General features: G+C 43.7%; 2 protein-coding genes across 5 annotated transcripts in view; one reads left to right on the top strand and one right to left on the bottom strand.

Moving 5' to 3' along the window:
* The window catches only part of POMT2 (protein O-mannosyltransferase 2), a 27376-nt gene extending 17549 nt beyond the window's left edge, over positions 1 to 9827 (bottom strand). Inside the window, exons 1-7 of one of the 2 annotated variants that reach the window (XM_083864502.1) lie at positions 9480 to 9827; positions 8197 to 8281; positions 7320 to 7424; positions 6054 to 6162; positions 5040 to 5148; positions 3452 to 3611; positions 789 to 895 (exon numbers count right to left, since the gene is read on the bottom strand). In XM_083864502.1, coding sequence (XP_083720628.1) covers positions 789 to 895; positions 3452 to 3611; positions 5040 to 5148; positions 6054 to 6162; positions 7320 to 7424; positions 8197 to 8256 — 650 coding nt within the window. In that variant the 5' untranslated portion in view covers positions 8257 to 8281; positions 9480 to 9827. Of the gene's footprint in view, positions 1 to 788; positions 896 to 3451; positions 3612 to 5039; positions 5149 to 6053; positions 6163 to 7319; positions 7425 to 8196; positions 8282 to 8877; positions 8940 to 9479 lie in introns of those variants that run through there. The other variant, XM_083864503.1, reaches the window with a different exon arrangement.
* Positions 9125 to 18251, top strand: GSTZ1 (glutathione S-transferase zeta 1). Of its 3 annotated transcripts, none has more exons than XM_083864504.1 (9): positions 9125 to 9212; positions 12173 to 12224; positions 12810 to 12877; positions 13697 to 13777; positions 14194 to 14319; positions 14841 to 14916; positions 15752 to 15804; positions 17071 to 17120; positions 17861 to 18251. In XM_083864504.1, exons 1-9 carry the CDS (start codon positions 9192 to 9194, stop codon positions 17985 to 17987), a joined length of 654 nt encoding a protein of 217 aa, XP_083720630.1. In that variant the 5' UTR covers positions 9125 to 9191; the 3' UTR covers positions 17988 to 18251. The 3 variants fall into 3 exon arrangements, with proteins under 3 accessions (XP_083720630.1, XP_083720631.1, XP_083720632.1); XM_083864505.1 differs by lacking the exon at positions 9125 to 9212 and adding an exon at positions 11498 to 11633; XM_083864506.1 differs by lacking the exon at positions 9125 to 9212 and adding an exon at positions 11507 to 11691.

Raw genomic sequence — 18251 nt, 5'->3', positions numbered from 1 at the left:
GAAGAGTGGGTGCAGTTCCCTTAAGAGGCACACTTCTCTAATGTTGTGAATCACAGCAGATAAAGACAGTCTTCCAGGAAATTGTCCAGAGCTGCAAGGGCTTGAAGTCACAAAAATGTACATGCTGGCACTGCACAAAGCATCAGAACTGTCTTTGGAGGGGTTTTTATAACAAATAAACTGACCCGCTGTCAGGACAGATATAACAAAGCCTTTCACTGTGGCTCCTGTAGTCTTACTTCTGCTAAGAGGTTAGTGCTAAGACCAGTCGACTTTAACTGAAAAATAACAGATTTATTTTTCTATTCTTTTTCTACAGTAAAATGCTTATTCACCTCATTTTTTAATATAGCCTGTGGAAAACATTACTTGGCCATTTTACTTGCTCTTTCCTTATAAAAAGCATCCTGTGGTTGCAAGTATTCAGGAAAGAGGCCTCCTTTCAGGCACACTCAGACTCTTAATCACAGCCATTTTTCAGGAATGCAATGACTTTTTTTTAATTACAAAACCACAAAGGATGGAGTTGAGACATTTTTTTCCCAGAAAGAGAAGAGGAAAAAAATGAGACAGGAAGTTTGGTTAGGTTACTTGCTTGGCATTTCAGAAAATCTCAAGCTCAAATTCAATTTCACTGCCAGCTTGGCCAGAGAGTTGGGGAAGGGAATTAAACAAAGACACAGCTTGTGGCTGTGCTTCTGACATTGAAACTGGAGTACTACATTACCAATAGCCTTTAATTCAAAGCAAAGACAAGTAATTATTCTGGAGAAAACATTGTGAAATACCTTCTATTTAACACTGCAAAATGAACAGCAAACATAGCCATGTAGAGGGCAAGTGGGAGTACGATGAGGCAAAGTACGCGAGCCAGTAAATGCTTCCCAAACGTGACCTGTAACAAACACAGTCCGGATCAAACAGTGCAGGAACAACTTCACTCCTTATTTCACAAGACTCTGAGCAGCTGTCCTACAGCTGAAGCTTGTTGTGCAAGAAAGCTCACCAGGCTGAAGAATTACCTCAGAAAGGCCCAGAGAGAGGTAAAAGCTGAAGCAGACCTTGCAGTGTATCTCCAAAAGCTGGAGCTGTGATACTTCAAAATTTTAGGGTCATGGGAAAAAAGGCAAAAACAGGCAACAGGAGAGTTTAGGGTTCCAAAGTGCTGAGCACCCCTAACTTTGGCAAAGGAGGTTGGGCAGCCCCCACTGAAAATACTTTGAGAGCAAGGACCTTGTTTATCAGTGCTACACATCTTGACCCAAAATCCCAGCAAAGAGATGGCTTCCAAAATAGTAACCACCAAAGCTAAGCAAGAGGGAAAATGAAAATTTGTTCCCCCAATAAGTCTATGCAAATGTGAATGTAACTGGGACATCTTGGGGCTCTAGATATGCTTCACTTACAGAAATCACCTTGCTTAGCAAGGATGCTCTCACACTGCAACTTCTAGTGTTGCTCAGCCAGAAGCTACAGAAAAGTCAGCAGCAAAACCTGTTCTTCAAATGTCCCAAAGCAAAAGCAAAATATTTTATTTCAACCAATTGAAAATGTGTTTTGCAAACAGATGCCAAAGAAGCTATTACATTTTCACATCCTACTGACACTGCTGGTAGTAGAGTAAATAATGTAAAATAGAGGGTGGATAATATATAGCTGTGGAAGAAAAAAAAAAATAAATAGCAAAAACTGTTTGCTAAATGCCCACACTAACTTCAAAGAGGATGTAAGCAGATGCACATGCTATTCTCCATATTTTTTAACATGGTACCTATCATATAATCATTAAGCTAATCATTCTCCATCCCTTAGTACCCAAACCAATTAATTGAGAAGGAATGGAAGAAGCTGAACACATTGCAAAACTCACTGAAGTCAACAAAGGAAAGAGCTGTTCAGTTCAAGTACTTCAGCAAAACACTTAATAACCACTGGACACTTAGAAAAATGCTGATTGATGGTACATAACCAAATACAAGCAGTGAAGAGGCACATGAAACCTCCAGTTTCCTACTTAAAAAGGCCTCAATATGCTTCGGTTTTCATGAAATGGTTTTCTTTAACTAAAAACTTCAATGAAAAGTCAAAAAAAGAGAAAGTGCATGTGAAAGACAGCAGTGAGCAAACCAGAACAATGGACCAACAATAGGAGGATTCTAGAAATCAAATTAGTCCCCAAAAATTTGCATGTAAATAATCATGAGTAGCTTCCTAACAAATGTAGAGGTAAGTTATTCAGGCTTTCAGGAGATTAATCCTCACCTTTTTGTCCCCCCTCTCCTCAAGCACCAAGGTTGCCAAATAGCTATTCAGAAAGCATCCACCTTCTGGAGTAAATTTCTTTACATATTTTAACATTCAGGGGTTTGCTGCCTTTGCTGCCAGCAGCACAAATGAAATCACTGTGCAGCTGTCTGCTGGAATAAAGACATGATGGATTTGTTCTATTTCAAATGCAATTAACTGACTTTGCTCAAGAAGTGTTTCTCTGGAGTTGGAACATTGAATCTTTGCAGCCCATATTGATTCACATTAATCAAAGAAAACAAATCACACAGGATGAACAGAAAAAGTCCCCCCATGCCCCCACTGTTTATAACACAAACAAGACAAAAACAGTAAGTGAAAGAAATAAAATTGTCAAGCTTCAAAAGAGGCTGAGAAAAGAGGAGAACTAAACACCTTTCAAAAGATATGACTGAAGAATTTGTCTTCCTGCTGGTTGCAAGACAGCAAGTGGTACATCAAGGCATTCCTCCAAGTAGCTGATTTCAAGCTTCACAAACATAAAATGCAATATAGTGCACCAGGACACTCAAACCCACTAGCAAGTTTTTTAGGGCTTACAAGAACTAAATGTGTGTGAAATCAAGCAGGCTATGGCTGCCTTCATTCTCTAGACTGGCTATGGATACTGCAGGTTGCAGAGCATTTCTATCACTCGTGTTGCTCCTGCTATGCAGCCTCTGCCCCTTTAATCTCACAAAGCAGAGCCTGAGCTCACGTTGCTTATGCAAACTAAATGCTGCAAGACATGCCTGTCTGCCGGGTAGCACATACTCCTTGGAAGGTCAGGTAACAGTGCTGGACAACATCTTGGTTTAGGCCACTGTAAAGCCATTCCCAAAGAGCATTTTTAGCTTAGACTGAAAATTCAGCCAACTGGAATGGTAACAGTTTCTCTCAGGAAAAAGTAATAATCTTTCTGCTGTGCTTGTATACTATTTCATCCTGCTAATATAAGGGTATTCGGGTTTTTTTCAGAAGTCTGGCAATAATATTTTCATTATAACCCTAATCTCCATTTTTCATCACCCTCATCAGATGCTCCTCTTGCTTGCAGACAGAGTATTTCTGTTTGGGTACTTGCAGGGTTGTCAAAGACTAGGAGAATTACAAAGCAAACAAAACAAAGAAACTCTTAAAGTAAAGAAAAGCCTTTGAAACTCACCAGTGACAGGCTGAGGTTCCCCAGCAAGTCCCATAGGTCATAGATTGTGTTCAGGCCAACCAAGAGGACTACAAAAAGGCCAACAAATTTTACCCCCATTGCTCCAGCAAGGCTCACACCAGTCAGACTCAGCCAGAACCACCAGGAGGCAGAGAATGGCCTGCAGGACCAGTAGAGCAAGTCAGCAAATAAAATGATGGCTAACATGAATGGGCAGTTTGCGATCACAAAAATAAATAACAAATCAGTTACCCCAAAAATTACAGTCCATTTTCTCAGGAACCCATTAGAAGTGGAAAAACAAGTTTTTCATTTAGTTTAGAATCATGCAAGGATACTGGTTTCAGATACAGGCTTATGAAGCTTTGATATAGGCTTCAGGTACACTTAAGCCAGGGGCAACTCTAGATCTCTCATTCAAGGATGGAAACACAGACATCAGGTATAAGCTAAAATACTAGTGTGAAGAAAGTCTGACTACATGGAAGTTCTGAGAACAGAAACAAGAATTTTGCTCCATAAAGTGCAAACTTACTTCTCTCAGAAATTTAGGAACATGAGGAAGAATAAGAGGCAGAGAGCAGCCACTCTTACTAAAGCAAGAAAGCCTTAGTGGAAAACATCTATCCAAAACACAAACAAAAGCTGCGGCAAAAAGCAAACAAATTATAAACTGACATAAAATTGAACCATAGAAGAGAGATGATAAAAAAATGACAGCAGAATTTAAAACCCTTTTCCTTCTGATTCCTAACGTCTTGATGCTTTTATTTTAACTAGACAAAATCCCTGTGACCTGATAAGCAACACAGTAGCTAGAGTTGGCTTTTAATTTGCAGGATATCCACTACTTTGACAACAAGATTAGCTCTAAGATATGAAAAATAAATTCAGGTCAAGGCACACAGAGCTGATCAAGCACTGCCTTGTAATTTAGGGCTTGCATTCCCTGGGGAATGTGCTGTAGATAAGGATGGCCTTGGATAGCTGTACATGATGGTGCAGGCTGCATTTCAGCCACACAAACTGTAGATACACTAAGATTGAAACGATCCGTTCTTGAACATTTCATGAAATAAAAGCTGGTCATATATAACACAGAATTTCGACTTTTTATGTCTTTGAATATGGGCTACATTTCAAGGAAACTACTCTGTGCAGCCCAGCCACAAAAAAGCCTTCTGACCTATCCGAATACCTATAAACCACCACCCTCTCTGGATGGGTCTATGGCAAATATCCTTAGCAACTTGACTATTTTATTCAGAATCATCCTGGCTATAGACCTCTAACTTTTTTGTAGCCATTTCTCTAAATCAAACAAATTACACTTTTTACCTCAGACAGCAGGATTTTTATAGATACTTACAGTCACAGGTAACTTGGTGTATTCCAGTCACAGTACTTCCTCCCTAACTACATAACCCCTCATAGTAAAAATTTCTCTGCTATCAACAGTCATTTTCACCTTCAAATTTCCTGAAATAATCTCGTTTCAGCCACTCACACATCACCAATGGCAGACATTATTTTAACTGTGTGAAAGTTAAATATCCATAGTTTAACAAAATTATCATCCTTATCTTACCTGTCTGCACAGCTGTTACATTTCACCATACTCAGAACAGCTCCCATGAGAAAGAACATTAGAATGGGATCCAGCAGAATATATTGGGACAACGTAATACAGCCTGTATCTGCAAAGGGACACACAGCAATGTCAGAAAGACTTAAAGTTCCAAAGTGAATCTAAGATTGTGGGAATTCAGTTTCCTCAGAGTAGTAAAGACAAGAATAAGGCAGGAAAATTTCGAAACAGAAAGAGATAACAACGTTTTATCTTCTACCTGGATAACAAAGGAAAAAAAAGCAAACAAAACAAAAATAAAAATAAAAACAAATACAAAAACAAAAGGCAGTACAGCAGTATTTAGAAAGTGCTGATAACATATTCAGATGGAGAGGATTACAGCTAGTAATGATCTGCTTAAGGCACCACCATGGTGCCAGAGGATGCCAGAGGAGAAGTCATCTTTCAGATGGTACATATAAAAAATGAATATGGCTTTGATATTTTAAGTCTCCATTTCTCAATACCTGTGTATCCTCACAAAACCCCTATTTTGGGAACTCCATTTACAAGGTCAATTTCTCCACTTCACTCAATTCAACACAGAACTTTATTAATTTCTTATTGTGAACTCTTCTAAAGTAATACAGGAGCTGTTAAACATCTCTATAAATCATATGGGAAACATCAATATTTCACTAGTGGGCAAAATCATTCCTGTCAATCCACCTTATAAGATTTTTAAAATTAAGGTGCAATCTAACCCAATTGTGTGGTTATGTAAATAACAGAAGTACCTATGAACTAAACAAGACTGTAAAGTTCTTAAGGGGACCACCAATTAAAAAGCCTCAAATATAAATATATATTTTATATATATATATATATATATTTAAAAAGTGGAATTACTTTGCTTTTGAAAAAGTCTCTCATTAACCCAAATATCCACTGGTTAGGTAACACATGGTAATCCAAAAATTAAATTACCTGAATAGTTAAGATACTCAATTTCGCTGTAGCAGGAACACCTACCAAAAATAAGGATGAAAGCCGTGAGTAAGGCTGCAGGCAGTGACTTTGACAGTTCCAACACTGTGAGATAGGCAAAGGGAACCAGGCAGGAGCCAAGAAATGCACAAAACTGCAGGAAAAGATCATGGAAGAAATTATAACCCCACCCACAGTAGACAAGAGCTCACACTCCCCTTCTCTTCCCTCTCCCCTCCCCTCCTTTCTCCTTTCCCTTTCCATACCTACAACAACAGGAGGTGATGCAGCAGCTGAACTGAGTCACAAAGAACATTGGACAAAAGCCAACTGAACAAAGACACTGCTCAGAGGAAGAGGCTTACTCTGTTCTGCAGAGGTGTCAGTAACAAGAGCCAGTCACACTCTTGTGAGACTACACCAGATACTCACAAAAGGATGTGTCAAGTAGGTGCACTACACATCCACTACACTCAGCCTTTTTTTAACAAGATACCAGATTGTGAAAGCTAATAACGAAATATACCTGCACCTTGTATCTTTAGCAGACCAGATTCCCCTCCTTTACACAAATGAGACCAAGGACAGTTGGAGGAGAAAGAGGAGAAAGCAAGACCACAGTAAAATTTATTATCTTTAATGTCTGTTTCTATCACCTCTCCCACCTTTGGCTCAGGGAAATCTAAAACCATGAATTTCTGGAAACTAAACTAAGAAAACATGCCTTCCTAGTTTTCAGTTTTCTTTCTAGGTAGTAGCAATTGGCCACTGTTTCTCCTTTTGACTTATCTGCTGTCAGTCATGTGGCTCTTGGTCTTCCTAACCAGCAGTACAGCCAGGGTTTCAAATTGAATACAACTCTGAATTCTGCCCTGCTGGCCCAGGCTCCATCAGCACACTCAGCTCAGTGTCGCTGAGGTGCCAGTTTGGTGGTGGCAAACTACAGGTGACAGTAGATGATCCTGGCTTTTTAATATCCTTGGCTACCCAGCAGATTAGCCAGGCACAACGGAGTGAAAGAAGCTCAAACTCAGCAATGTTTGCTTTACAGAACAGGCAAGGTATCTATCCCACGCAGCAGTGTAGTCTCACTAATCAGCAGGGAGAGGTAGCCTCAACTTTCACCTTAATTTCTTACCTGGCCTCTCACAGACACACATTAAGACTTATTCACAATAGAACCACTAACACTTTTCGAAGGAGCTTCAAGACAAGGCACAAGGCTGAACAGAGCTCTGACCTGACCAAGCAGAGCTGTACTGAAAGGCACAGGAAAGCTAACCAGCTTGACACCAGCCTGCAGAGCCTTACCCCTCTCATCCCTACATAGTTGTGCTGCTCATATCGATCCCCTGGCTTTTGGAAAGGAAATGTACCATCATATCCACTAAGGTAGCCAGCAAGTCCAATCAGCATCTGAAGAGGAAAGGTGAAAAAATTGGTCAGGTAAATCACACTGGAGAAAAAAGTATCCAAGCTAGTAGCAGGTAAGATTTTTATAGAAGCCACATTGATCCAGAGGACAAATAATTCAGACATATCATCCAAAGAAGAGTTTATTTACAGAAATCATATGCATACATACTGCTCTTTGTCTAAAGGCAAAATTAAAAATATTTTTGCAACAGACTATAAGGATGACTGCAAGCTCAAGAAAAATATCAAGTGTGGAATTGAGCAGAGAATTCTGTAGAGTCCCCCCCCCATATCCCTGGTTTCAGGAGACTCAGCCTGAAAGGAAGATAACCTTTACAAGGCAGGAGGATGCACCTTCATCCACACTACACATTTGCTAAAACAAGTTAATTTACAGAACAGGAAATCAGTGTTCTCAAGGTCATTTGTGGCAAGCATCTCATTTGCTCACAAGTTATCAGGAACTGTTTGCTTCCTTTAAAATGTAGGTTTCTATTACATACACCCTCCAAGTGTTACATTGATTTTTTTCATTTCAAACCTTTCAAAAACCCAACATGCAATACTGTTTGGTTTTCTTATATTTGATGCATTTTTTTGTGAAGACAAAAAGTTTCAGGTTGAGGCTCTGGATACAGAATGCAAATTACTATGATGTCAACAACAGCTAGGAAGGACTTCATTGTATACCACATCCTTTGGCCAGAAGGCAGAGGGAGGCTTTTATTGCCCCTCCTGTGGCTTCTGAAACACGAACAGAAAAGCAGTTTACCTTCCCCAAAGGGGGATGGACATCAAAGAAGAAGGTCCGATTAATGTAGTAACTTCCCATCTTCCCAAAATGAGTTTCATCCCAACTAGAAAAAAACACACCAACAAAAACCAAACCACAATAACCAATCTGCTACAATGCTCAAGGAAGAGGCGGGGAGGAATCCAGGAAGGTATTTTTACATATGCTTTTTATAGTATAGAGGGTCACTGCCATACATTCCATTATGAGACAATGTGTTATTCACAGTGGGAAATCATGGAGAGCACTGTAGGAAAGGTCTTTTTTTTTTTTTTTTAAGCGTTTGATATTATCACTCCAAAACCTCTGGTTTGCCCTTTTGATTCCAAATTGACCTTAGCGAGGTTAAAAAGCCGGCCTGCTGCACACAAGTCCCCAGACCGCCTCCCCAGGCCCCGGTGCCCCGCTGCAGCCCGCTCCCAAAGCAGCGGGGAGGGCGCAGGGGCCGGGCCGGGCTGGCTGAGAGCGCAGCGCTTCCCTGGGGCCCTCACGGCCACGTCTCGCCCCTCCACCTGCCTGCGATAAACAGGGACCCCTCGCAGGCCGGGCAGGGCCGGAGCGGGCCGGGGGCGCGGGCCGGGAGGAGGCGGACACGCACCCACCCGTTCCCCGGGCAGTGCCCGGCTGGAGGGGCACGCCCCGCCCCAGCCCGGCCCGTACCATACGTGCGGCGGCTCCCGCAGGCGGTGGAAGCGGGAGGCGAAGCTGAGGAGGGTGACGAGGGCCAGCGCGGCGGGGCGGGCGGCGGCGGGCGGAGCGGCGGGAGGCGCCGAACCCCCCGGGCCCCGGCGGGGCTCCCGCTGGCGCGGCGGCATCCGCGGGCACCCGCCGCGCGCGGCACCGCGCCGGGCGCGCCGCATCCTGGGCACGGAGCGCGGGCGCGGCGCGGGGCACGCCGGGGATTGTAGTCCCGGGACTGGGTGCCTGCCCGGCGGCCGCGGAGCCCCGAGCCCAGGCCGGGACGGCGATGAGCGATGAGCGCTGCCGCCGCCAAGGTACGCCGCGCTGCCTCCGCGTTCTCCCCGCGGGACGGGTGGGCAACGAGAGGCGATGGCGGCGCCAGAGCCGGAGGGAGCGGGGCTCAGGGCGGCGGCTCTCCGCCTTCGGCCGGCAGCCCGGGAAGGCCGCAATGGCGGTTCCCGGGAGGACCCCCGGCCCCGCTGTCCCGGCCTGCACTCGCGTCTCTGTCGCAGTGGAAAGCAAGGAATTTAACCCCACGCTAAATAAAATGCTTTAGTGTGCTAATGCTTTTAGCAGCTTACCATATTTTATTCGGGTGCACTGTTCACCCCCAGTCCTGCCGCAGAGATACTGAGAATTTGGGAGCAAATCTGTTCTTTCTGCTTTACATTTGAACCCAGTAGAGTACAAGCAGTGCCTTCCAGGCCCCGTGGTGTCCCCTGTGCCAGCCCGCAGGGAGCAGTGCTGTCTGCAGGCTGCTGGGCTCCATGGGGCTCAGCAAAGGTGGGATTTAGCCTTTCCAAGCGCGTCCCCTGTGTCACCTGGAAAGAGGCGGTATCTAGAGCAGACCATGCTGAAGAAGACAAGAAACCCAAGAGGTCAACACACAAGGGTTTGGGGTGTTTTTTCTGTCTTTCACAATAGGGAAGTGCGTTTCCCAAATTTTTACTCTGGACAGGTATTTAAGCCCGAACTTTCCTCAGTGATTGCTAGAAAAGAAACCAGAACCAAAGTACCAGAACTCTCAGTAGACATCCAGCAAATCCTGTCCTGCTGTCCAGCTCCAACCAGTCTAAACTGCAGGGTTTGGGGATTTTAATCTGCAGGGTTGTAAATGCAAAAATTCTTTCCTGAGACTTTCCTGGAACATGCTCAGCATTTCCTCTGAGGAACACACAGTGTCACTCTGGAATCTGTCCACTGAGGACAAAACATTTCTGCTGTCTCTAGTCTTTACTTAGCTGATTATTTTTGCCTATGATCTGCCCTGCTGCTAGGAGCAAACCAGCATGAACTCAAGAGATCATTCCATGCCCCAGCCTCTGGAGACAATTCCCAGCTGAACGATGGGTTGGTTTCCATGTTCTTTTTGGTGAAATCTCCCAGGGCCTTGAAATTATAGAGCAAGGCAATTAGCTTAGCACAGTTTATTCCAAATTATAGTATAGGCTGTAAAACCAAAAAAGAGCTGCAGAGAGGATCAGGAGAAATGTCTCTGCTGGCTGAGAGGCCAGAGTCCAAAACAGATGTGGTAAAGGACATGAATTTCTGAGCCAAAATTATTAGCAAGGTCCTCAGGAAAAGCAGGTAAAATCAGTATCTCATGAATGCTCTGTGTTTCTCTTTTGAAGCCATAGTTTCTGTTTCTTTCCCTGAAACTCATCAGGCTAAACATTTGAAAAACCAACATAGCTGATATTTCTAAGGCCCTGATCCCAAAAGAAGAGAATTTAAGAAAATTAGTAAATACTTTGTCCACTAAAGCGTTACCTGTACCACCATCACTTTCCTCCTCACTTATAAATCTGAGTAATTTAGTCAAAGATACCTAATTTGAAGTTATTTGAGCCAATCTAAACTGTAAAGAGAAGCATGAAGTTCACAAAGAGGACTGGAGGACAAAGATCACCAGCATCTCTGGTTTTCTGTTGACAGATTATAATTGAGCATATCCATGCTTTCTTTTGTCTTGCTGCCAGTCTTTGGAAAACTTTTGATGCCTTTTGGAAGGGCAGAGACACAGAGAGATTCATGGCACTCCATGGGATCTGTGTAAGCAGGGAGAGACATGCTTACATGTTTATTTAGAGACCTACGTGAGTACCAATTTCCTGTGTGGAAAGAAAAGACTGTGACACAAAAAAAAAAGCAATCTTATATTTTACACAAAGTTGGTCTGAGAGCAGAGTAGCAGCTTCTCCCATATCTGCAATGTAGAAAATCCCCTGTACTGGCCAGTACTGATGGGAGGGGGGGCTACAAGGGCACACTAAGGAATCTCCCTGCAAAGGCAGCCCATTGCCAGAGCTACCAGTCATTCTCTTGTGAAACAGAAATTCTGCAAGCAGCTTTGGTTTTCTTTTTTTTTTTTTTTTGTTAGGGTTAGATTTCTGCATTGGCAACTGGTAACAGCTTGGGAGGCTCTCTAGATATCTTATTTGTTTCTGGATGAAAAGCTACAGAAATAAGAATGGTTCCCAAATGTGCTTCCAAATGTGTTTAAACCTGGTTAATGGTTTTGATATCAGGGCGGGGAGAGGGTGACTGCAGTGACTTAGATTGAATCTGACTGGCTGGCTTTTGTGTTCTGGGCACAGACTGGGGGGCATAGTCCTTTACTCATTGGTTTTAGGAAAGAAGCCTTCCCCCATTCCAGCTGAGTTAAAAAGGAAAACACAGAGGTTGTTTTTATTTTGTGGAGACGAGTACACACACCTACCATGGCATCTGAAAAGGTGAGAGTTTGGACAGGGTGGAAGCATCTGGGAAGGCTGCCTTAGTGTTATAATTCAGGTAAAGATGAAATGTCTGTCTTCTGGCTTTGATCTCCAACAGCAGAAGCTCTTCCTGTTTGGAAAGAAATCTGGCTTTTCCCTGCATAGCTAGAAAAGCTATTTCATGCCACGCAAATACCCAGTGCAGGTGCTTAGCACAATCAGTACAGAAATTGTTTCAGAAATCTAAGATGGGATAGAAGTTAGCAATATTGAATAGGGACAAAGAGGGAAGCTTTATAAAGAATAATTTCAAGGTCATTTGTGTATTGCTGGAAACATCAGGTGCAACTGGATAATAAGAGGGCTATTAAGAGAGACAGTGATGCTATCTGTATGCCCAAATCAGGAACAGTTACTTTCAGAAAGGAGCCCTCTCTTCTCTGAACATTGTTCTCCCCTGTCCGAGAGTTCCTGAAATGCCTTCTGCTCATGCATTCTTCTTACATGCAATATTGTGGTGCTCCCAGCATATAACCCTTTTATCTTTCTCTTCTCAGCCGATTCTTTACAGCTATTTCCGAAGTTCCTGTTCTTGGAGAGTGCGAATCGGTAAGATTTAGAGTTGCTCTCTCTTTTTTTGTCTCAATATTGCAGTATCCTCCCCTTCAGTAACCCAATTAATCAATCACTTATTAACAGAAAAGTCCACAAACATGAGCCTGGAACAATGAGGCATCTTCCCATGGGGAGGGAGGGGAAGACTGCAGCTTACTGGGAGCAGGTGGAATAGAGGGGAAAAACAAATAAGAGGTCTTCATGATACTGCCTCAGACTCTGGCCTGCCCAGGTCTTGTGAGCTAAGCAGGGCTAGGAATGGTCCCTACTTATACTGAGATAGAAAGCTTTTATAGGTGAGCACATGGTCCCCTGCCCTCTACAAGCCAAATCAGGAAGGGCTGTGCTGCAAAGAGGTGCAAGGCTCATTTTGAAAAATGCAGTAGTTTTGCCAGGACTGATGTTTAGTACTTTGGTCATTCGCTTGCCAGGGTGCTGTCTTCTCAGTGGACTCAGGCCACCCTCCTTGAGGGATGGGGGTCTTTTTTCAAAGGTAGATGCTAACATTTCCCTGAACCCATTACCAATGAAACTGGTCCTGGTGTAGTTGTCTGAAGCTGTACACTCTGCTGTCCCTAGCACTGGCTCTGAAAGGAATTTCCTATGACCTGGTCCCAGTGAACCTCATTAAGGATGGAGGACAGCAGGTAAGGATAAAAATACCACTGCTCTCTCCAGGGGTACTGAACTTGGGGATCATTAGGAGACTTGGGATTAGCACTGGAAAGTTCACAGGCAATGTTACTGAATTCCTCACCACTTCTCTGTAATTAATAGTTGCTTTAAGCCAGTATTCCCTGAGATATAAGACAGGAGGAGAATATGACTGCAGGAGACTAGAGGCTTTTTCCTCTCTCAAACATTTGTGACTGAATCCATAAGGCTGAAGATTTTTTGCTTACCATGATACAACTGACTAAATCGGGAGCACAGACTTCAGAGGAGCTGCCCTGCACTTTAAACAGACTCAACTTCATTCAATTAGCACCAGAAAATGCATGGAGGTGGGGATAGGGAGTATCCAAAAGATGCTAAATTATATGTCAGGGGGCTGCAAAGGGCCTGCAAAAGGAAGAGATGGGTTTCCAAAAGAGATCTTCACTGAGACCTTGGGGGTCCATAGGAGGGAGTTGTGCCCCTCACAGTACCACTGGCTCAATGGGCTGGCATGGGCTAAGGCAGAGTTGGACAATTGGGCCAGTAATGTGGCACTGATGCAGTACCACCCCTTCTAGGCATTGCATTGGTACTTTATCAGGAAATCAGGCAGTCTGGCCCTGGATGCAGTGATCCCTGAGCCCCACTGAGAGCTTGCTGTAGGCTAATAGTACGGCCTAATTTATTGCAAATATTAGTATTAAGGTAGAAAGAAAAAAGAGGTAGGAAAAAATTTGGGTTCTGGGAGAAGAAAACAAAGAAGAAGAATTTCTTATTGCTGTAGAGTAATCACAGGTTTGTTTCCACAGTTTTCTGCTGAATTCAAGGCACTGAATCCAATGCAGCAAGTCCCAGCCCTGCAAATTGATGGCATCACCCTTTCTCAGTCAGTGAGTTATCAGCCACATCCCTGGTTAACCTTTCACTCCAACCTGTTGTCCAATCTGGACGGGATGGCTTTGTCCCTCTTTTTCCCCTGGGAACAGAAATAGCACAGAGTCCCTGATGGGAAACTACTCAAGGATTTAAGTTCAGTTCTGCTTTGGTTCATAACTCCACCCTTCACTAAGCAGTTTGTAGTCTGACTTCAATGGCTGTTTCATGGTTTGCCTGAAATTACAGCTGGACCAAATGACAACAAGGTCACGGGCAGATGTCAGAGGGGTAATTCTGTTCCTTGGATTGATAATGAACTGCCTTCAAAAGCTGTTGTACTCTCTTGGATCAGCTCTCCTTTCCCAAGCGTCCAGGATGTGAAGTTTTCCTTGACTCTAATAACCTCCCATTATCTCTTTGTTCATTACAGCTAGCTATAATTAATTACCTAGAAGAGACACATCCTAACCCCAGGCTCCTGCCCCAAGATCCGAAGAAGAGAGCTCAAGTCAGAATGATCGCTGATCACATTGCCTCTGGCATTCAACCACTGCAGGTACTGCCTTGTCAGATCCGTGCAAATGAGAAAATCAGAAAGGATTTCTGTCTCTGAAATTCTCCTTAAATTGTTGCCAGCCAACCAGGTGGCAGAACTTCGGATTTGTGTGCTAGCAGATAAAATCTGCTTAACCTCTGCCTGAACTGCCAATGGCAACAATACAGTATTTCAACACAGCAAATCCTATAGCATCCCAGGGTTCTTTCCAGAAAGAGCTGAATCCATGTGGTTTTACTGCCGAGTCTAGGACGTTTTAGGAAGAAGAGAATTGAGCAGCCCAAAGGGAAGAGGCAAAGGGATACCCTGGCAACTGTTACAGAAGGGTAGTGCCAAGAGAAAGATACCGCAGGGTCCATGATTTGGTGCAGGTGAGGTCAGGGCTGATCCAAACAACTGAACTCAGGCCAGGGGTACAGCCTTGGCAACTCCTCATCTCCCCTCTCCTCCACTGGATGACACAGTGGGTAAGATCCTGCCAGCAGTAGTCATCTAACCTAGAGATTGCTTTGCCTTCACAGAACCTGAGTGTCCTGAAACAAATGGGGGAGAAAAAAATGGAATGGGCTCAGAGCTGTATCATATCTGGCTTTCAAGGTACATCCTACATCCAAAATGATTTGTATTTTGGCTGACCTTACAAAATGCTGCACCACTGGCATTCTAATTGCCTTTTCAAGTAGAACCACAGATATTCCTAGGCTGGTGTACTGGGGTCCTGCTTGCTGGCAGAGACAGTGTTCTTCCAGAATCTCTTGTCCAGGACTGGTAGCTCCCCAGGATCTCAGAGGAAATATATGCACAGAACACTTCCATTGCTGCACATGGAAGAGGGGAAGCCTGGTGCCATCCTGCACACTCCAGATGTTGAATGAAGCAGTTGCTTCATTCTGAAGCACAAGGGCTCACAGCACTTCTAAGGTTCTACATATATATACAGACAGCTAGAGATATATAGATATGCTTTTGTAATCAGACATCTGATGGCAAACTCCCACAAAGTCTAGCAAGTAGCAGAGTATTTATTTGCCTCTTTGAGAGAAATGAAGTGCTTTTGGTTCCCTCAAAACCCTTTCCCCCATGTGCTGCAGTGACAGGCCCATCTTTACTTCTGACAGACACCAACTGACTGAACCTTTGTATTTTTCCTCTCCACAGTCAAGTATTGCTACATTATCCTCATAGTATTTTAAGTGCATTGCCTGAAGCAGCTGAAATCACCTTGGGTCCAAAAAAGCTAAAGGACCTTAAAAACTCCCATAACTATGGCAAGATTTCTGTTCCTTTTAGTTTCTGTCCCAAAATGCTCCTTTTTCATACTCTGCTTGGGGTTAAGATGCCCTTGTACATAATTCCCAGTCTAGAAAGTGTTTGGTGTCCCTTTCAATTGACTTTCCAATGCCTCACTCCCGTGTACCACCTCTCTTGACAGCACTGGAGCAGATTCTGCAGCACACTGCTGGACGCTACTGTGTGGGGGATGAAGTAAGTATCTGAGAGGGCCCTGTGTGCTATCGCAGAACTGAAACCTCAGTATCTTCTCCTAAAATAGGAAAGAAAATTAGCTGAGGAAATGAGCACAACCCCATCCATTGCCTAGAATTACATGCAGTGCCCTCACCATAACAAAAAAAGCTGCATGGATCCTACTTAGGCCATTACTGACTGGCAGGGAGTTATAGAGATGTTTATTTGTCCCTGCCTATAACTTGCTGATGGCCAGATTCTGCAGCTGTATCTAGGATCTGGCTGGTACTAGAGGATGTGGAAAATGATGATATAGCATTTCATCTTTATGGGATATGGAATTCAACATGTCCTGTCATAAGGGCAAAGCTTGGCTTAAGAAACATGGGTTCAGTTCTTAGCTCTGTTCTATGGAACCTTTAACCACCTTGTATTTTTCTGCTCTGATCATCCAGTTTTAATATGGACACAATTCACAGAGTTCACATAAAAGCTGTTCTGGCCCTTACCAAACTAGAGGCAGCTCAAGGCCCTTCACATGTATTAGTTCTGCTGCCAGGCAAAAGATATTTCCTATAAAAGCCTTAGAAAAAAGGAAAGCTCCTGCATTATCCTGGGATGCAGAGGATTGTCTAGTAGCAGCCTGATGGAGCCCTTGGTAGTCAAAGGCTACTTACAAGATCTAATGCTGGAGAATAACGTGTACTCTGAGGGGCACCCAGGGCTTTGTGACTTGGGCAGCAGAGTGGGGGCAGCTGCCTCTGTCTGTGCAGATGGGCAGCCAGCAGCACTGTCCTTGAGTCTTGTGTTCAGACTGCAAGTCTCTGGGCCTGTGTACAGAGGTCCTATCACATATCATGACTTGACATTGGCAGGACCTGCTCGATATTCCTGCAGTGCAAACAAGGAAAATTTACTTAACTTTTCCCAGCCATGCAAACACCCCTCTCCCTCCATCACCTCCCTCTGCAGCTTGCCAGCAAACCTGTTTGCTCAGAGGCAGTTGCCATAGAAGCACAGTGTCCTTGAGGTCATAATGATCAGCTGGTAAATATAAAGCTCCCTAAAAGCTGATGGTTTCTACTAGTGACTGCAATGAAGTTGTTTTTCTTATACTGTTACTGTATTATTAATGCTGAATTAAAGAATTAGATCATCATGACAATTCCTCTGTACTGGCTGATAAAATAATTTCTGTCCTGGTCTCAAAGCCAGCTACCACTGGGAAGTGTGAGGGGACAGGCTCTGAGTTACTCTAACCCCTTTTCTCTGCTATATTTGCAGGTTTCCATGGCTGATCTGTGTTTAGTGCCTCAAGTTGCCAATGCTGAAAGGTAATTAAGGCTAAGTTTGAGATATTCTTCAACACACCTATTTATGCTGGGCTGTCAGAGCTTACCTTCTGCTGCTCCTTGTGCTTGTTAGAAAGTGTCCCTCCTGTCTGCCCTATCTATGTTTTTTCTCTCCACAAATTTTCCTATTTCATAAATACTGTGTCTTTTGGAAGTAAGGAGCTGTGATGTCCTCTTAGGGGAAATCTGATCTATGACCTTACAAAAGCTGAGGTTGCCCACACTCCATGATCTCTGTCCTTGTTTGCTGTATTCTTACACTGCACACAGGAGGGAAAGATTAATCAGACTTTATTTGTTTAAAGCCTTAAACCCATACGAGTGGGGACTGCATCATTCCCAGGAAAATCAGTGTCTTCTTACTTTGTGCTGCACATTAAATAAAAATCTGGTGAAGATCACACAATTACAGAATCACTGGGGTTGGAAGGGAATTCGGGAGGTCATCCAGTCCAATTTCCCTGGTAGAGGAAGTGGCACAGGATTGCATCCAGCTGGGTTTTGAGTATCTCTAGAGAAGGAGACTTTACAACCTCTCCAGGCACTGATTAATCTCTCTAGCACTTGTTTTTAAACCTGCAAGGATGATCTTTTCCTGTTAGTGTAAATGCCTGTGAGATTCTCCCATACTAGGCAGGCCTGTCACACTGCTCTGCACTTCTGCTCACTGCTACATTGGCTCTCCAACTCGTAATACTTCACTAATTCTTTTCCTTTTACAGATTCAAAGTGGACATGAGACCATATCCCATAATAACCAGAATAAATAAAGCTCTCTTGGATTTAGAGGCCTTCAAAATAAGCCATCCTTCCCGGCAGCCAGATACCCCTGCAGAGCTGCGAGCTTGAAGCCTTTCTACTCATTAAATCTAGAAAGCTGGTGTGATAAAGAAGACAACACCTACAGTTTGAGTAAGACTTCAGTGCCAGTAGGAATCCCTAGTACTATTGTTTCCCTTTCATCTTGGGGGGATAGGACAGAGGACCTGGAAATAGTGTGGATGGATTACTATTTGTGTGGAACTATGCGTGTGCTGGAAAACCTGCAGATACTAGTTTTTTCTATGCAGTCTATCCCCAGGAAGCAGATTAAAGCAGAAGTATCCATAATGA

This window comes from Zosterops lateralis (genome assembly GCF_965231275.1).
Source record: "Zosterops lateralis genome assembly, chromosome: 6".
NCBI lineage: Eukaryota > Metazoa > Chordata > Aves > Passeriformes > Zosteropidae > Zosterops > Zosterops lateralis.
Note: the sequence above shows the minus strand (reverse complement) of the source record. Positions and strands in the feature narration are given on the sequence as shown.